Source organism: Micropterus salmoides, unplaced genomic scaffold, assembly GCF_014851395.1.
Source record: "Micropterus salmoides isolate LMB-PRFRI ecotype aquatic unplaced genomic scaffold, ASM1485139v1 Ms_hic_scaffold_1, whole genome shotgun sequence".
NCBI classification, from domain to species: domain Eukaryota; kingdom Metazoa; phylum Chordata; class Actinopteri; order Centrarchiformes; family Centrarchidae; genus Micropterus; species Micropterus salmoides.
The window spans coordinates 45405282-45426218 of record NW_024040040.1 but is presented as its reverse complement, the minus strand read 5'-3'; the positions used below and the strand labels follow the sequence as shown (position 1 = coordinate 45426218).

Genomic DNA, 20937 nt, shown 5'->3' with positions numbered 1-20937 from the left:
GGTTTTTTACACCTTGTGGCGCAGGAGTGGCGACAGACGCTACAGGCTTCAGGTTCAAAGCAGCTGGGGTGGGGGGGGGTTAGGGGAACCCTTTCGTTCTGCTGACCCTCAGACCGCTGGAGCTCATGGAGATTGAGCTCTGGTGCTTGGTTCAATCAGACAGAATGGGACCGTAGCCTTTAGGGACACCCCATGTCCTCAACCCCTTGGGCCAGGAGGAGGTGTTTTACACAGCACTGCTCTCATCTCAGATCATAAGTCTTCCTGAGCAGAGTCAGGATCAGAGAAGTAAAGGAGAAACATTGATGAAAAAAACTTGATTGTTGTTATTTCTCTTTATAGCACTGGTAATGAATCAGACCTTAACTGTTTTGTGAAATTCTTATATATTTACTGACACTATTATTTCCATTATCCATTATTCTGGCATCAATGAATTGATTATTCAATAATTTTGTCTGTAAAATAACAGAAGAGGTGTTTTTTTTAAAGCCAATCACAATATTTCAGAGATCAAGGTGAAAAAAATGTATTGTTTTTTTCTGGTTAATAGTTGAAAACCATAAGATATTAAATTGACACTGATATCAATAAGAAAAAATTTATTTCAGAAACTTGCATTTTTTGCTTGATAAATAAAAATTATCAAATTGTTGCAGATCAGTTTTGTGTTGATCGACTTATTGTTTCGGCTCTAACACTAAATACTTTTATATTAAAATGTGGGAGAAGCAGTGAAGAAGGAGAATAAAAATCTATGTGCCTCGAGCCTACAGCTTCCGAGCAAGTATCACCGTGCTCTCCTCTCCTATGCCTCATATGATTGCAGTCTTCCAGCCCTCTTGAGTCCCAATGCACAAAGAAAACCTCTTGAAGCTCTACGGCCCTTTTGACTTTTCCTGCTGCTTTTGAACTCTCCATTTCAGACTGTGACTTTTCCACATGACCCCAAGCCTCAGAGTGACCCCCCTTTCCCCACTCCAACCCCACAGCTCCAGTGGTCTGGAACCTCCAGAGCTCCTTCACATATACCCACATACATACATGAAATGAGAAGTGGCAGTGTTGCTGAGTTAGGTCAGGATGTAATGGGCAGTAATGTTCTGCCCTCGAGGGTCTTGTCCAAAGCACCGTTGCCTGGTTTTAAGTAACCTTTCCCTTAAAGAGGCACCTTGGTGACTCAGGCACACAAGCACGAGGGAACAGTTGCTAATGAAGTGCCTGAATAAATAGAGTTACAGTACAAGGTTGGGGTCCACTGGACTTTTCATTATTGCCACTGCATTAAAATCCCTCTGTCCCACTCCGTCTGCCCCAATTCAGAGCCAATTTAACCAAACTAAACAAGCTATCACATCAAATCCTTGTCTGCAGGCTAAGTCCTGGCTACAGCGGCCACCGAATTAACCTCCTAATCAGCCGCTTACTCCCCAATCATCTATCTGCTGTTCCACATACACACACAGCCTCGCTTTCATCTAACTACTACTGTCTATCTCACCTTTTTTCAAATTATCATCAGTATCTCACTCAAGCCACAGCTTTCCCTTCACCTCAATCTCTCCAGCTTCATCTCGATTGCTCTCTCTCATGCTCTCTCTCTTTCTCTCTCTCTCTCTCGCCGCCTTTCTCTCACACAGTCTCTGAGTCCCACAGAGAGAGATAGACGCAGAGTAGGGGGTGGTGAGGTTTGACTCGGCGCTGCTATGGGGCTTTGAAGTGTGTGTTGATGAGAGAAAGCGGAGTACTGTGTTCAGACAGGCCCCTAATGAGGGAATTAAGAAGCTACGCTGGTCGTTCCCCATACTAACTTCCCAGGCACAAAACAAGACAAGTGTGCGTGCATGTGTTCACAAATGTGTGTGTGTGGGGGGGGGGAGTGTAGAGGCAAGAGCGTGTGCAAGAGGGAGGCTAATCTGTCAGGATTAATCAAGTATTTGGTAGTCCTGCCTTTCACCTACAGTAAAGAGACAAACTTGGCCTCAGCATTCGGAGCGCAACAAACATGTCCTTGAGCTGTGTAGTTTCTTTGCTTTACAAAATCTTTAAGTTTTTTCACTTTAAAAATAAATAACAACCACTATTTTGTGGCTACTTACCATAGTGTGAGTCTAGGTAGCCATTGCGGGGGTCCATAGCAAACAGAGTGCCCCTGTATGGCAGGGCATGGTCAGCCAGGTGGGGCAGGGAACCATGCAGCTCCTTCTTGAGCAGAGATGGGCGTTCTTCTGTCGAGGTGGAGGGCTCCTCGCTTATGTTCCTGTCGGGGGCACCGGGCGTTGGGGCCTGGGAGCTGATCGCATTGCGCCTCTCACGGTGATAAGGCGTGCCTGATGTCTCGTCCTCTGTAAGAGTAGACAGAAAGAGAGAGGGGAATCTGATGTTAAAACTTTGGAGGTGGAAAACAATGAGCTGCAGATTTATTATAAGTATATATATAGTATATAAGAATAAAAGTTGGGAGCAGAAGTGAGAATGTCTCACATCTGCTCCCAACACGCATGTCCACATAGTACACATAGTGAGGAAGTCAGTTCACGTAGAAGGCGCTGGTAAAGGGAGGAGCTGGAGATCAGCTTTGTACACCTGAAACCTACTCGGCATTAGGGTGTAAATCTGCCAGGCTTTGCCTTCCACAGCGCCAGATGTGGGAGTTCAGAGGCAGATGGTGTATGAGCAAATGGACACCATGAATGAAAAAATCCCAACCTCTTCATTTCACACAGTTGAGGCAGCGTTTCCTAAAAGTCTTTTCTGAAATTCAGCTCTGTTCTTTTTTTTAATAAAGAAATAGATTCCCATGCAGGCTTTCTACCTGCATTCCAGGCTGCCCATTAACCAGCGTCATGGGTTGTGTTCTCTTGTTTTCTCCTTCTCCCCACTCTCTCTGCTCTCAAACTTAATCTTTCTTACTCCAAGGACAAAATTAGGAGGAGTGGGGAGAAAGCTTCCTGACAGGCTTGGTAAAGAGGATATATGCAGAACTGAGTTCAAGGGCTGAGCTCTACCAGAAAGACTCGACCCTTGACCCTTGGCCTGAACTCTGAACTGACATGTATAAGGGTCAGCTAGCCTCCTGACCTGGTATTAGTCTTTTCTGTAGTACGATACTATATAGTCTAACTCAGAAACTGGCATGGCATGTCACACTTACAAAGGCAAGATGCCTAAAACTATTATAAAGATAATTTCCAGAGTGACATCCCTTACTTTTTGCCCTAAGCCACATTTGTCAAATCAACCTCTTTAATTCAGTCCAATTCATCTGGTCTCCCTATTCAGGCTTTGACTTCCTTATCAGATGCTGCTGTAACGGTCTTGATGTTCAGCCCTGGTTATATGCAATTATGATTACACCATTGAGGGTGTTGATCGTCAGTACACCCCAATGCTCTTTCTTGCGTTAATGTTGCTCACTGAGAACCTGGCAAAATGCCTCTGTGCTGGCGCCAGAGGTTCTGCAGTATTAGAAGCCTAGCCATGCAAGGCTCCCCCACTATGCACTGCAACCCAACAGCATCCAACCGCCAATTAAGAACAGTGGAGAGGGCCAGATTAAAGAGCACTACTTTAAGCACTGAAGAGGGCCGCCATAATGCTGTACCACTTCACAGAAGAAGAGAAGCGATCAGAAAGGAGGAGGTTAAGAGAGGGAAACAGAAAGAGAGAATGAGACTGAGAGAGGCGAAGAGAGAGCAGGGTAGCGACCCACGGGTCCCGCTTTTATTCCCCTCACTCTCCCACATCCATTACCAACATTCGGGCCTGCCGTGCATCAGCGCAGTACTGGCAGCAGATTCAAGGATTCTTAACGCGGAACTGACAGCCAGAGAGGCAAGCGACTCTCATCCACAGGAAATGACAGTGTCAGTTATGATATAAGTATTTAATCCTATACTGCACAGCCAGTGATCTTATTAAGGGAATAATGGCACTTATACGGTTAAAGCTGGATTAATAGGTCTGCTCTTGCAAAGCGCAACATTAACATAAAGAGATTTTGGAATTGGGTTCATCTCCTGACATGGATTGAAAGAAGTCGAGACAGTAAACTATGCTGGGAGCAAGCTCTGCTAAGGGTAGAGCATGTAGCTGTGTGTAGCACTGGCTTCCACTGTGTACTCTCATCTCTTTCACATACAGAATATCTAGCATTACATATGGGAAAGTAAAGACTGTCTCCATATTTATGAGCTCTGTTTCTTACTTTCACGCAGATATTTGATGTTTTATAAATAGATACATCACTGCCTTGGATAATGTAAGTTAGAAAGCACTAAAACTGGCCTAAAACATCCTCTGCCAAGCCTACAAGTAAAAGAAATTACTAAGAAGACTCAACTGCTTGCTTTAGAAAATATACTATGCATTACTATTTTTCACTATTTTAACTCTCTTCCCCCATCTTTCTTGTTCATCCTTCTTTTTTCTCCTTCTCCAGTGACCCAAACTACTATTCAGTTATGTCTGTCTCCTCCAAGGGAGGTCAAGCGACTAATAGTTCAATCACAGGAGTGTCACAGTTCCACCATCCCCCTCCAGTCACCATGGAAAGCCCACAGGGCAGTTCATCATTCTACCATATACCACCTTAAGGGGCTTCATTACCACAGTTTATAGCACCTTAAATGGTTAAACAAACACTCAGCAGCACAAGGGTCAATTGACTCCTAGTACTGCTGGAAGAGAACCTGAAGTCTCAAGTAAGGTTTTTCTTGTGTGCTGCTTGTACCTGCTGGTGGAAACTTTTTTTTTACCCTATCCTATAACATGTCAGGTATCTGTCAAAAATTGGCTAATGAAGACAGAGCAGACACAGGTAAACACATGCAACTTTGAAAAGTTCAACCCTGCAACACTTCTCTCCCTCTGACCATCCGCTCGACAGACCCTTTCCCTTTTTCCCTCCCTCATTTTTCATTCCTCTTTTATTTCCCTCTCTTTTCCCATGGTTGCCACATCCAGCCCTCCACCAGTTTGCAGGTCTATTCAGCCCAATACAAAAGCAGCAGGCCGGTCCTCTGTGGACCAGAGGAAAGCATGCCTCTCAAAAAAACAGAAAAAAGAACTATCCCGCTCTCTCTCTATGGTGATTGAATTTCTTAACATCTTTTCAAAAAGCGCTTAAATGCCTGGAGGCGAGAGGAAGAAACAAGCTAATGGTGGATGGGGAGCACTGAACAAATTTCAGAGCCCTTTCCTGCTCGCGTTTGAGGTTGAAAGCGAGCTCCTGCCTTTCAAGTTTCAAAGTCCTCCTTCCTCCCGCAGTGTCACTGAAGGATTTGAAAAGAAGGTAATTGTGCTCACTGCCATCCTGATCAGAGCACACGCCCCAGCTCTAGTATTTCAGGAGCTTTCTCTGCCACTATTATGGTACCTGGTGCTCCATTCCTGCATTCTTCCTCCCTTACTACTCTTTCTCCTCTCTCTCTCCCTCTCTCTCTCTCTCTAACCCTCTACAAATGCACTCTCTCTTGCTCTCCCTCACTTGCTTTCTATCCATCTTTCACCCCCAGCAAGCCACTCATTAAATCCTAAAGCCCAGGTTTCTCCCTTTTTTCCCCTTGTCTGGGGTCTCTATTGTAAAACTGGTACGAATACCTTCAGAGAAAACCCTATGCATGGCCTTTAATACAGCGGCATAAAAGAGAGAGTGGATGCAATGACAAAATGAAATTTTAAAAGAGATAATGAGATATGGAGTGGGGCCAATTCCTCTTAGAGTTGGGCTCTGGGACAAGGGGGGCTTAAGTTAAGGGTGCCCAGTCATTTCAAAGAAACAAAAAGTGAAACAAAACCCTGGCTTGTTGTTTTTGAAGGTATTTTCTAGAGGCAGAGGTTAAGAACAAGGATTGCTGTTCCCCCACATGCCAATCTGTCCTTGACTCTCAAGCATCTGATTTGCCCTCCAGCCTGAACTCAGTCAGTCAGAATCGCTAAAGCTGGGACATGTATGTTTCAGGGGTACACAAAGGGCCGTTGCACATCACATTGCAACTCTTTCCCCCCCATTACCGCCTTTCCTAAAAGCCTAAACATCAGAGGAGGTGTTGTTGTACCTCTGAGCCAAAGCCAGACGTATGCTGTGTTCCACCTTCGAACTTCTCAAAGCACTGTTGTCAATGGCACAAACAGGTTTTGGCTGGGGAGCACATGGAGAGTGAACAAGGAGGAGAGGAGGATATACAGTGAAATCACAAAACACTTCTTCAAAGCTTCTCTCCTCCTGTGCAATAATCTCTTGCTCCTTTTTTCTTTCTCTTGCAAATCAACTCCCGGGAAAGACTCAAGACTCCCCAATTAACAATGAGAGGGGGAAGAAAAATTCCAGCAGCTGGCTGGAGTTTAATAAGAGCACCTCTCCAAGCGGCTTAGGCTTATGTACCTGATTCACCGTCCCTGGCATTGGTGCTATAGACAGAGGGAATCATTCACGATTAGCACAGGCTGAAAGACGAGGGAGAGAGAGACCACTCAAACTCAGCATACCCAACACAACAAGAGCACAGGGGATTACTGCAATTGTGTGAGGTATTTTTCTGATCAACTTCTTGGCTGACGGGCTCCGTGCCACAAGGCGCTGGGTGCCTTCCCTGCAATGCAGTTCAATCCTGCATTGTGTAAAGGTTACCAAGTCCTTTCTGTATCTGCCTAAAGAGGGTGACATTCGAGAAACTCCTTGACAAACAAATCCTCTAAATGTCAGAAGGCAGAATCAGGTCATTACCCTGATATCTGTGGGCAGGATAGTTAGCAATCCCCAGTCAAAATATTTGTCAGAGCCCTGGAGAATTTTAGCAAACATAAAGTTCACTCCCTTTAACTTTGCACTCCTGTTTGATTCTGTCTCTGAAGACTGTATCCGTAGTGGTACATTATTTAACCATCAGCGTGTGACTGATGTTTGGATGAATTGCAGAGAGAGGCATGGGCAGGACAGGATGCTCCCTCTCCTGGTTAGCAGTCAATTGTCAGCTGCTGATTTCCCACACAGCACCCACAAATGCCCTCTTCAATATTCATCTAGCCAAATTTGACGACTCCCACATCTCAATTTGGCTCTCGGCAGCCCACGCCCCAACCCCCCGCTCCACGGCCCACATTCCCAGCCTGTTCTCTCTGCCGCCAGGGGTCTGCTGGGACGCACCCAGAGCTCACCATCTCGCAGTCCCAGCCTCCAGGCCCCGGGGCTGGGGAGGAGCAAATCAAAGCCTGCTTGGCGCCTTCCATCTTCCCTGCGCTCACCTCAAATCAGCCTCACAGCAGGGTTGTGTCGTGCCAAGCCTCCGCCTGCCCCTAGCTACCCCTTATTCACACATTAGGGGCACAGGCCCACCATAGAGCAGCCCGAAACCCCACTACCATTTCATCAGGGCCACATTGTGAGTGAGCAATGAGCATTGCGGTGAGAGAGCTAAAAGCCCTGACTCTAAAATGCACACTGATGCGTTTTTGACCATGGATAGTTATGGCTTTTAAGGTTTTTCATTCAAAGGGCACCTTGGCCTGCATTCTTTGAGGAATCAAACACCAAGAGAAGCATTTTATCAAGGCTTCAAAGTGGTCTGATTGGCTTAGAGACTGTATTAGCATTGCTTCCAATAGTCACAAGCCAGCTATGATCAGCCATAACCTGTTAGTTATTTATACTATCCTCTGTAACAATGTAAAATGATTGTGTGCTAGGGCAGACTAGGGCAGAATTATGTCCGTTTGGGATAGTGGGTCTTTTAGGGTGAATCTGGGCACACTGCCCACCAGACCAGAATGGGCCAGCTTTCCACTGGGCCTCAGCATTGGAATCCCACTTCTGACACCAGAGTGATCCGGACCAAGTCTGTGGCACTCAGATTAGGAACAGCTCGCCAAGAGAAACGGATATCCAGCCAAAGCAAAGAAACACAGAGCCAGCATTTAGGATAAAATAGAAAAAATAATACAGTAATTTCAAGCACATCAAATACGATCCAAAATGCCACTGTGGATGTTTCCCACCTTAAAGTATAGAATGATATCATAAAGTTCAAACTTTACATTCATGTTGCATTTCTTCCTCATATGTAAAGTATGATGCGTGCTTTTGTTTGTTTAAAAACACACAGTCACACATTCTGATACATGTTTGCATAAGTGTGCACTGTACTGAGGCATTGAGTCCCCATTAAGACAGTTAGCCAGCACTTACTAAGGCCTGGATAATTAGACACTTCAAAGGCACCTGCCCGCCATCCCAGAGAGGGTAGGAATCACTGCGCCCCGCCCAATTTAAAAGCATGTTAACTCCTATCTGAGGCTAGCAGGCTAATTTAACTCTTGACATTTGATATCTAAGGAATGAGAGGGATCAGCCATTTAGCTGGAACAGGATTACCCCCCCACATCCCCAACAACCCCCTCCTCTCCTTCCACTCCCTCCCGTTCAACCCCAAAACCCCCTCTCCCAGTCAGGCCGGATTCATTAATTTTCCTGCTGCTAAGCACTTTATCAATGACTGGTGAAGTCCATAGTGGACTCTCTCTCTCTCACTCTCTCTTCTGTGGTGATTAGGCCTGTGGATGTTCAGATCTGTCTGTCTAATTTACTGCATGCTCTGCTGCAGCTGATCTATTCTCGCACCTGTTATGCAGGTCAGAAAACAAAGAGAGCCATGTGACAACACTTAGACTACGTCCATACTAAGCAGGCTAATTTTGAAAACGGTATTTAAATGTGAAAACCATGTCCAGAATACCATTTCCAGGTCATTTATGTAAAAGGAACCACAAAATGCAGAAAAAATAGGAAAATGCTCTTTTAGCCAACACATGGTAAGATCTGATAACAAATGTCTGTTCTGTCTGTGACCACCTGCTTCATGTATGTGTTTTTTCTGTTTCTGTTACAAGAGAACTGAAGTAGGAAAAAATAGGAATGTGAAACTGGTCATTAAAGCTACCTGTTAACCAGATGAACAGGTACTGCTGCAGTGCTGCGCTGCAAAGCTGGCTTCTCAACTTTACTACAACACAGAACCTTTCCAGATTGCCTTGATCGTTTTCCCCATCCACATTTAAACACTGAAATGCAAGTCATTTTCATGCCTATCCACTCTGAACACCATTTTTGAACATCTTCATTTACAGGTGTCACACATGCCGGCAAGAGGGGAAAAAATCTAATTTGGCCAGCTTAGTGTGGATGCACTTTCTGCGTGTTGGCACAGAATTGTAGGTTAGATTTGCTGGGAATAATATTATTCATTATAAATCTGTATTAATTTCAAATAGCACACAAGCCAAATATATTCAAACATAGTCAGCAACCTTTGACATATCCCAGGTAGGAGGTGCTCAGAGTTAATTTTGCATCCATAACTCTACATTAGTCTCAGTATAATGCCTTCTGCTGAATGTCTACATTACAGGTTAAATCAGGGGTTACACATGAGTGTGACGGATCTGGGTTAAATGAACAGCATGCATGGGCCTTTCATGGTGCAGCTGGTAATGCTTACAGTTTCTAACCTGTCACATTTGGACATAAGGCGTTTTTACCAGACAGCATGACAATCAGAATTCCAAACTACAAGGCAAATGCCATAAAATAACACAACTGAACTGACTCCTTCACTCTGCTCCCACAATGAGGGGCTGTTCAGCTCACACATTAAGTCACCTGGTGTTCAAAAAACGCTAATTGAATAAATGTTTTGCCTTTACAGCTTGACACATTAATCATCTAAAATAACATTAGTTCATTTTCCACATTTTTTCCGACCTAAAAGGTGCCAAGTCCCCTCACAAAGAAACCTTTATAAACATATCAATCGTCATTTGCCTTCCAACATCCTATCATCATTACGGCTGACAGATGGGCCATGTTTGCAATAAAACCCCAGCCTTGACCCTCACCCGCCCCCCAGTGTGTGATATGAATGGGAGTGCACGTTTAATAAACAGGGTGTAATTCACCTCTTTTTCCCTTAAAATACAGGTGAGACCTGGACCCCTTCATTACAGTGTCTGCAGCAGGCAGGGATAGCTCTACAGATTAGAGGATCTGCTGTGTTGACTTAATCACAGTCTGCTGGGGAGGGGCTGGGGGTGGAAGTGAGTAGGGAAAAGGAAAAGGCACCAGACTTTCTATATGATTAGACAAGTGGCTCTGTAGTGCAATAAAAAGCGCAATACAGAAAGTTGCAGCTTTGCATGCTATGATGGACTGGAGCAGTATGTGACAGGTAAGATCAGGCGACACGCTTGCTAAGTATACAATGTGGTGTGTAATAGAGAGAGGAGTTATTTAATCTTCCAGAAGTAAAAATCCTATGAATTTTCTCTATAAATAATTACAGGTGACTTGCAGTGTGGGACCTACCTTGGGGAAAAAATCGGATTATTTGATCAAAAAGTCAGTGGTACAAGACCATGTACAACTTCGAAGGAGCAATAGGGCATCCAATCGCTAATCCTAATATTCTGTTTCCTGCTCCACTAATGAACGGGCTGAAGGTAGAGGTTAGACCTTGTAGAACCATGTTAGTGCATCAAGCAGTTCAAATCAGTTCACTTTCAGATGTCACTTTCAGGGCCAGGGTCGTTGTACCAAACTGACTGACTTCTTTGAAAGAAAGTGGTAATGTCTATAACCATCAAACAGATTTATCAGAAAGAAAGTTTTCTATTTAAATGAAAATGGGGACAGGAATAAAACAAAGCTTTTAATTTAAATTTACAATGGGAAAATATGTCCAGGACACATATCCCAGCCACATCAACAGAAATTTAAATGGACATATCCAGATAATGGCACCAGGACATTAGAAATAAAATGGAGCAGATGGTGTGAGTTTGACTTACCATTGGTGCTAAAAATATGCTAAAGTCTACAAATGTGAAAGTTTTAATATTCCATAGATGGGACACATTCACTCTATCTGGCCACATATTATGTGGCTTCCTAAATTGTTTTCATCTTTTCACTTCTTAGTTTTTCTCTTCATATCTCCTCCTTCAACATATCTCAATCCATTTTCCTCTCTTACTTCGCCCTCTCTGTCTCCCCTCATCTCTCTGCCTCCTGTTTCTGTCCCCTCTCTCGGTAATGAGCTCTCCTCATGTATGACCTCTCCTGTCACTCTCGCCTGGCGAATCCTCCTCTCACGCTGCACTCTCGCCTCCTTCTCTAATCTCTGCATTACTTTGCCATTAATCCCACATTCCACACAAGGATGGCCGGTGCAGCTCAGATGACATGTTGCCTTCATAATCTGGTGTGGTGTTCATATTGGAATGAATCAGTGGGATGGAAGGGGGGCAGTGTTTAAAATGATCATAGTAAAAGGTTACTTTAAGATTCACCTGTTGCATTTAGCATTTCCTTTCCTCTCAATCCTTCATTCTCCCTCTTTTACCTCTCACATTCTGCATCTCATTCGCACTTTCTTCCAGCTAATCTCTCACTCCTGATTTCCTGATCTAATCCCTCATTCTCCCAGTTCCCATGTTTTTTTTTCAAATCTCCACTACCCTCCTGCATCCATTCCTTTTCCCTCCCTCCAGAGCCGCAGTGGGACTGTCGGACTCACGCAGCCCCATGCTGAGCTGCTCCAGAGCCAAGCCAGAACAAAGAGCCCATTGAGTCGAGGGGAGACATAATGTGGGCCGCCTCTGACAGCTCTGAAGATGAAGTCATGAGGTCGCCAAACAGTTAATAATGAAGGCCCATCCTCCAGCTGCACCAAGTGTGTGTGTACAGTTTGGTGCAGTCTAGGAAAGTGAGAGAAAATGAGAGATTATGTGTCTGCTTGCATGCGTGACTGACTGACTATCCACAGTATGTATTGCATGTGTAAATATCTTAGAACATGTGGATGGATAAGAGGCTTTTAAGAGCGTAATGAGATACTCCATGACACTCAAAAATGCGCTCAATCACTTTGTAAATACCACAGAGGAAAAACAAAACCTTCAGAGAATTGCACTTTTAGTTTTGGCTTCGCTCCAGCTGCGTTGAAGAACACCCACCCCACCCCGCCACCGCCCCCCTTTCCTTATTGGAGTCTGTCTGGCGCAAAGTCTGACATGAGACACGTCTCCCCGGGACTGGAGCTGTCGCTGCGAGGCCCACACTCCGAACATCATTAGACTCAGCTCCAGGTGAGGTCAGGCAGGCTAGGAAAGGCAGAGAGAGGTGCATGTATATTTGTGTCTCTGTGCAAAAGCATGCATGTAGGAGAAGTCATTCAAGCGTTAATCTCAGTGCCTCTGAATGGACACGGCCTATTAAAATGCCTTTACGGGAGCACTTGCTTGTCAAGAGGCCTCCAGGCTGAGTTGGGCTCGGGACAGGGGGAGGAGGAGGCGGGGAGAGAATGGTGAAAGACAACTATGCAATTGATTAACATTAGAAGGACTTGCTCAAGTTCAAATTGCACTGCCCCTCTGCTGTAAGCTACAGAGATTTGTTTCCCCGCAAGTAGAATGTTTCTTTCAAACCCTGTCTCTGCTACACATCTGAGTTCAATTCTCCGCATGCCCTCTCTCTGAAAATCAATTCCTCCTCTTCTCCTCTGCTCTTTTCCTCCAGCTCTGCGAACAGAACAGGGTGAGGGGATTACACTGTCCCTCCCCAGATCCAAGCAAGACAACAAATGGTTCTTATCAACTGACACCCCCCTGCCATCCAGGAGGAAGAGGCAGAAAACTGGCCAAGCAGCTCCAGCATGGATGTGTTTCTGGGCTCTGTCTGCCAATCGTGGCAACTCTTTTCACACTTAAAGCCTGAGCTATTTACGAGAGCCCTGGGAGAATGCGTATGCAGCACTGAAGGGTGGGAAGAATGGAGGGTAGAGAGCTGCTGCTTCTCAACCTCTGCTTCTAATCAATCACCAGAAATCACTGCCATGGTTTATGGCCTTTGATCCTAGTTCCTCTTTCGCACTGCGAGGGAGAGTGCTGGGTGGGGAAAGGGGAGGGAGAGCAGGGAGAAGGGTGAGAGTCAAGGCCCAGAGGGTGTAGAGGTCAGGTGAGAAAGATTATGGGGTATAGGGCCTTTTGCTCTCTCAAACCTGAAAGCATGTTTTGATTTAATCCAGTGAGTCTCGTGCAGAGCAGACAGACAAAAGTGAAAAATGAGTTTCAGGCACAAAACAAAAGTTCTGCTACATTCAGATATTTCTGGACGGTTTCCTTAACTGGACATAAACCAATAACTTGAAGGAGTTCTTCATGTGCTCTTGTACAACAAACTAAGTTCACATGCTATCACAACACAAAAATGTTATTTAAACTGTTATTTAAACTGTTTTTATATTCAATGACTTCTTTAGAAATTACATTGATTGAATCTCATTGTGCATACACCACAAGTAGTTTTCTTGATTTAGCTGTGGTGCCTTTTCTTGTAATGTACACATAAAACATGCACATGAGTTTTAAGCAATGTCATGTGAGAACCAATTATTCACAAGCTATGGTACCGATTATTTCTTGTCCTTACCACATCTATGTCAACAAAACAAGCAACTAAACTATGAAAATGCAGAAAATGCCTTAAAATAACGGTTTTGAACGTTTTTTACAGTATCAAAACAAAATCACTTCAGAATGCAAAAGATCAGGTCACTAGTAGGACCTGTCCTTCGTACACATTGATTCTTTCAAATAAAATCCAACCCTGGTGGCAAGGCCACTATTTGCTACTTCATCCCATTCAACAAGAACCCGACTGTGGTAAGGAGGCGTGAATGAGCGAACAAAACAGAGAGGACGCGGACAAGAACACACCACAATAAATCCTCCTGGCAGGGTCAAGACACTCCTGCTTTGTTCCTCCTGGCAGGAGGGAGGCCACTGATGCCTACCGACAAAGGGACAGAGTGGTAGAATAATCAACTACTGTTTCCCCACTTTATGGGTTTATGAGTTTATGGGGCCCATGGTCGCCCTTGCGCCACCCTCTCTGAGATCCGGCAGGGCCACAGTGCAGCTGGGATGCAGCATGGCCAGGCTGGCCGATGTACCCCCGATCCTCTCACACAGGGCAGGCTGATTTGTCTTTGTGAGGCTGGTTGTTGGTTCACAGACGTCCCTCTGACCCGGGTGACCTCTGACTCCCAGGCTATTCTGGCTCTCAGCATGTCAGTGGAAATGATCTCAGGTTCTTCTAAAGAGCCATTGTGATGGTCAACGTGAATTATCACAACATATTAGAATTAAATCTATGACTTGAGATGTCAAATTGCAATTCCTCTCCGTATCAGTGCGCAACTTGAATTCTGAGTTGAGTCAAATTAAAGGGAAAAAACAATTACAACTTGGGTCGTATTTTTGAAGTTTTAGCCATGATCACTAATGGTAATAATACTACTGCACTCACCAAGCTGATTGCGAGGATCTGGGAATGTGGCAACATCACTAAAAGGAATTCCAAGCAAGGAACACAATCATACAGGTTTTTAACCCCAGGCTGCCAAACTTACTTGGAAGAGAAAACCAAGCCAAGCAATACATGTGTTACCCAAATTGTCTGTTGCAAACATGTATCACAGTTTACAGACTGAATTCGTGGTTCAACTTTCACCTGCTGTATTTACTGTGGTTGTGCATCTACCCATTGTCTCTGTGCAACAAAGAATTATTGCTGACATTTCAGGTTCGGTCACGTAGGGTTTTATCCATCCAAATGAAGTGGTAAAAAACAATCTGGCTTATTTACAACATGTCCAATTGTCTGACTGCTCATGTTTCTTGTCCTGTCTGGCTTCATTGTACCAATATGTTCCCATATCTCAGCAATTGCTTTGGTGAGTGCAATGTATCATAACTGAATACACTGGAAAACTGGAAAACTCCAAAAACATGACAAGTTGTAATGAACATAATTTCCTTTGAGGGCAAATTTTGTGGCTTTCATCGAGGTTCAAAGCTATATTTCTTGTTATACCCACCAGGGCAAGTAGGATGATTCAATTCAATTCAATTTTATTTATATTGTGCTAAATCACAACAACAGTTATCTCACAGCGTTATTTACAGAAGCCCAACAATTCCCACCAAGAGCAAGCACTAGGCGACAGAGGCAAGGAAAAACTTCCTTTTAAGAGGCAGAAACCTCGAGCAGAACCATGGCTCAGGGTGGGCGGCCATCTGCCTCAACCGGTTGGGGGTGAAGGAGAGAGAGGGAGAGAGAGAGAGAGTAACAGAGAGAAAGAGAGAGAGGGATGGAGGGAGAGAAAGGGGAGGGAGGCAGCCTACATAATATACACACAAAGAGGTACAGACAGTAAAGGTGATGTTGCTATAGACTAAATGAAAAATGGTACAGATATTTATAGTAGTGTTGATGATAATAATCATAATGTTAATGATTATAATAACAATAATAACAATAGGACTAGTAACAATAGTTGCAGCAGAGGGTGTCGAGCAGGAATACGGGGGCAGCAGGTGACTCGCAACCACAGATCCAGACTCCACAGCTCCAGAGCCAGAAACACCTGCAGGAAGTGATAGGAGGAGAGAGAAGAGAGACGAGAAAGCACAAGACTACCAGAAAGGGGAGAAGTCGAGTTAGTAACATGCATTAATGGGATGAGGTTGCATAGAGAGGGAGAGAAAGAAGAGGAGAGAGGAGCTCAGTGCATCATGGGAAATCCCCCGGCAGTCTAGGCCTATAGCAGCATAACTAAGGGCTGGTTCAGGACTCACCTGAGCCAGCCCTAACTATAAGCTTTATCAAAGAGGACAGTCTTAAGCCTACTCTTAAATGTGGAGATGGTGTCTGCCTCCTGAACCCAAACTGGAACCTGGTTCCACAGGAGAGGAGCTTGATAGCTGAATGCTCTGGCTCCTAGTCTACTTTTGGAGACTCTAGGAACCACAAGTAACCCTGCATTCTGGGAGCACAGTGATCTGGTGGGATAGTAAGATACTATGAGCTCTTTAAGATAAGATGGTGCCTGACCATTAAGAGCTTTGCAGGTAAGAAGAATGATTTTAAATTCTATTCTGGATTTTACTGGAAGCCAATGCAGATGATCACCGACCAAAAAACAAACAAAACGGATGCAATTCCACTACAGTTAAATTCTGGCGGCATCTCCACAGCGTGCAAAAGTCTTGAGGCAGTGGCTTATTTGCATCTTCCAGCAGTGAAGGAGCAGTGGAGCTCCAGCAGGCAGATCTGGGCATGTGGAAGTGTGCCAGACAAGAGAGGCCAGGCTGGGCTGAACTGGGCTGGGCAGCTGACATTCCCCTCCGCCCTGAGTAGCAGCGAGGCTAAGCTAATCCTGTGCCTCAGGCCCCTGTGAGGTGGCTCTGCCAAAGCCCGTCCCCCTACTGCTGCAGGAAATTGCCTTCAGTGCAGAGGTCCATGAAATGGCTATGGCTCACCAGTGAAGGCAAATCACATCCACTGTGTGCACATGAGGCCAGTGTGACTGTACAAACCCTAATCTACAGGTAGAGTTTATATTAGATACCTATATATCTCTAAAACCTCTTGATGTATTATCATGAAAACTGCAATATAAATTAATATTTTCTTTTATATAAATCTGCTTATATTAAACGTTTTTATGTGGTTTATGTATAATTGATGTACCAAACAGAGGTCTTTTGACACTAAAAGCCAGTTTTCCTGTGCGGGGTTGTGTGTCAGGCCCTATAACGCCTCCTCCATTGTGCTGTTTGACCCGTAGGCCAGCCAGAGCTCCCATGAGGTCCCTTATCCCTCCATCAGTCCTCTCTCATTAGCCCCCACAGGCAGAGCGTAGAGTAGGGTAACACAGAGGGTCCCCTGCTTCCTCCTCTGGTCCCCATGAAATACATACAGCACAAATAGAGATGATACAGAGATCACCTTTTACCAGTAGAGATGCACAAACAAACAAAAGTGTATTTCTTAAAATAACTACCAACTTGTTTTCTCTAAAAGAAAAAGCCAATTTAAGAAAGTAAGCAGATACATTTCTTCCAGTTCTTGTAATTTCAAAACCCCCATCAGATCTCCAGATGCTGAATCCCTTGTCAGCATTTATTGTCAGGCAGTGTCTGGGTGTTCTTTTTAATTTTATGTATTTATCTATCTATCAATTTTTTTTTCTTCAGACACACAAAAAAGATCAGATTGCCAAAGTGGCTCATCTCTTCGGGGGGGCGGGGGGGATAAAACAGGGATAAAAAAGTGGAAAGCAGAGGTGGCAGCATGAGGGGGGAGGAGGAGGAGGAGGAGGAGATGGGGCAGGACACAGTGGAGAAACAGTTGATTATGAGTCCCATCAAGTGATCAATGATTTCATTAATAAGACGGATCATGCGGCTGTCATAGCTGTGACACGGGCTGAGGGATGATCCGCTCCCAACGCTCCATTTCCCCCAAGCCTCCCCCCTTTCCTCCTTTCTCCCTCCCTGTCCTTCCAATATTGCCTCCCTCTGCCAACGACAAGGCAACACCAAGGAAAAAAGGGATGGAGCTGGAGCTGGGTGTAGACGGGGGGGGGGGTTTAGTCATGAGGGAGGGAGGGAATGGAGGGGGAGAGGAGGGAGGAAGAAAAGTGAAAATCCATTTTGAAACCCATTTTCAATTAGGGGTCCACAAGCTGTTATCACAGGTGTCCCAGAATGGGGGCCCGTAAGTGAAAATGTCTCCTATCCGTTTCTGAAATGAAACCTTATCTGGGAGGCACAAAGATGGCGGGGACAGCGTATCTGTAAATTACTTTCCATCCCCGCTGTTAACGGGAACTTTATTTCTGTCAGATGACATTCCCCTCTATTTACTGTTGATCATTTAAATGGCTGCCTAAAAAGAAGGTGGCCCTCACTCTTCCTCTATCTCTCCCCGTTCTCTGTATCATTCTTCCTTCTCCTCCCATCAGGAGGGTTTTTTTCCAAAGCACTCAAGTGTTCTTTTTTCTTCTTTAAACACTTTAGCCACGCTTTCCATTCGCTTAGGGATTTCACTGGTAACCTACACGAAAGCTTAACATTTGTTGCCCCTTAAGGCTTAACTTGTTTGCCTCCTTGCTCTTGCCCTTTTTAGCATGATCATTAAAAAATCACCCACTTCATAACCTGCATTACAGAGGCCCTGTCATGTTAAAACAGCATTCCCTGAAAGTTTTTAGAACTGTGTCCACTTGTTCCCCTCCCCGTTTCTCAATTCTCATCCTATTATTTACACTAACTCCCTCTCTTTCCTCAAATCAGCAGCACCAATATCATAAAAGTCCAACCAACCAGAAACTTTTTACCCTTCTTTTTGTCCTTTCACACACACACCCTGTTTTTTCTCTCTTTTTTTAATAGCAAATTATCCCATGACGACAGGATTTATTCAGCCAAGGAGCATGGACATCTTTTTTTTTTTTTTTTTTCTCGGGACCCAACAAAAGAATCAGGGGGACTTTGTGGTCCACCTGCCTGCCGAATGATGAGGGTGGGAGGGGAGAGCACCCCCCCGAACCACTCCTAAAGAGCACCAATCACAGCATTGTTGTGGCACAGTCGGCTCTTTTGAGCTGTCAGTGCAAGAGGAGGGGGCACAGAGATGAATGGCACACAGGATGAAGCCACCATTTAGCCAACCATGTGGGAACGCTCTACCAGGACTCAATAATTACTCTGGGCTTGCTCAACTTGGACAAAACTTTCAGACTGGGGACAAGAGGGGAATTAAGCTGAGAATTATTCCTGTAGTGCAAGTAAAGTGAAGGTTTTAGAGCTAAATCAGTTTCCAGACAAGAGCGCAGTTTGCTAATTAGAACAGAAAAACGTTGCCACTGATGTAATCAGATCAATACCTGCTTGCAAGCTAAAAGCTATACATCTGCCAACACCCCCCCCCCCACCCACCCAACATGACTTATTTTCAACTTTTCACAACTTATCGTAGCACGCTGTTGCCGGGGCGCACCGAGGGGTTTCCACTGCGCTGAGATCAGGGGCCGCTACTCTGCTTGACGGGGGGAAATATTTTGTCGGGCGTTCCTAAGAAGAACCAGTCACTGGGATTCCACAGCTGCTCATAATTACCTTTTGTTTGGATGGAGGCGGTCGGGCAGGGGCTACGCGGGTTAAAGTTGAGGCGAGTGTAGGGTTACACCTGATAAGAGGTTATGAGTTTTGGGGGCGACTCGGGAATGTGCTGTAATTATAACAACACAAAGAATGTGTAAGCTATCTTCTGATTCCAAGAGAGAGTTTGGGATCTAAAAGGGACCTTTCTCTGCAGATAAGTATCATCCCTCCCTTCATCAAGTGAATTATGAGACTACTGTATTTTAGGGAGGGCAACCTTGCTTAAAGCTGTAGCGTACCTTCTGACGTGGCTGTGTAGGAGAATCCTCTGAAAGACAAACCTTTTGCTGTTCAGAGCTGTAATTACCAGTACATTACAAAGAAAAATCCACAATCACAGAGCTAAATTACACCCATGCTTTTTCCACAACAAAATTCTTTTTTTCCCCGCCTCCTTGCTGCTCCTTTAATTAATAAAACAGTGCTGGCCATCTGGGAATGAGTAAGAGTGAGAGTGTTCCCAAGCTGCTTCAGGATGCATTACCTTACCCACTTCCTGAGATAACTCCCATACGGGGGAGGAAGTCAAAACAACTTGTTTACCCTTTCCTGGACTGTTTGTTTCGGATTCACACTTGGGATGATTACACATGAGATCAGCAGAGCCGGGGGGGGCGCTTGTGACAGAAAACTCAGGCCACCAGCTCCAGCTACTGAAGCCAACCCTCCACTCCCAAAAACTTCCACATCCTTTCACTGCTAATGAGCACAGCTGCAGTTTGGGCCGTAGTGATCTCAACTTTGGTTTTGTTATGAATTTGACTTGATGCTCTAAGGCTTTACAGTAAAAAAAATATATATGTATATATAATATTCCTCATTCCAGCATATAAATTGAAAATGAAAGGCTGAATGGTCACAGGCTTAGTGAACTGTAAGCTCTGCACCGCTTTTAATAGCATGTGTTGAAGACATTGCTATGTAAACATGTCAAAGTTTTGCTACCAGTGAGGGCTGATTGTGACTTACTGTGAATCACTAGAATAGGGGAAAAGTAAACATAAGTAACGTGAGCAAGGGTCTGTGCATGTCTTAATCTTTAAATCATGTGTTTTGAGAGTTGGTCAGTTTCATCTTAAAGTAATGAGAACATCAGCACAAAAAACATTCCTTGATCCCCAGTAGGTCAGTGGCCCCGATGCTCAAATATGCTGAGTAACAGCAGGTAGCCAAACCTCCCTCTGTAGCTCACAGAGGTCTGGAACACATCAGTACATAAAGCCTTCGTGACTTTAAACTATACTTAGGATAACAATGGATGAAACTTGTGATTCAATGGCATGTTTAGCCACAGGATGATGAAGTTTGATTAACAGATGTGACCGACCTGAGAAGGTTGAATTTCTCCACATTTCATAACCATCTTGAGCTGGAGATCAGAAGGTCACAAGCAATATCCAAACTAAAGATATTTTATTTGCAGGGATGAAACGATTACCGATTTAATGATAAACCATAAAATTCCCGACAGTTATTATTACCATACACATTTTAATTACCATGATACTGGGTTCAGTTACCTCGCTATTATAAACTCACGGCAAAAACTGTCCAGCATCAACCAAAGTTAGCAACAGTCTCCAAGAAGCATGCGCACATGCGCAGTATGCAACGTGGGTCTGTTTGGGTCAACGGAAGACAGCGCTGCAGAGATTTTTCAGTCACTCTGAAGTCTCGTTTTTTTGGTTTTTAGTAGAGCGCTGAGGGAAACTTGATTGATGAAAATTATCTTATAGTAAACGCGGGGTGAGTTAACTTTTAGCGTTGAACTGAAGCTCTCAGTGTTGCGTTGTGTGTCTGTAGACTGTTTTCGCCCACAGTACATGATAATATGTTACGCAGTATTGTCAACCAACCAGCATATCCTGTTCATTT

General features: G+C 44.5%; 1 protein-coding gene across 1 annotated transcript in view; it reads right to left on the bottom strand.

Moving 5' to 3' along the window:
* The window catches only part of gli3 (GLI family zinc finger 3), a 92003-nt gene that overhangs the window by 53719 nt on the left and 17347 nt on the right, over window positions 1–20937 (bottom strand). Inside the window, exon 3 of the mRNA XM_038730904.1 lies at window positions 2100–2345. Within this exon, the coding sequence (XP_038586832.1) occupies window positions 2100–2345 (246 nt within the window). The remainder of the gene's footprint in view (window positions 1–2099; window positions 2346–20937) is intronic.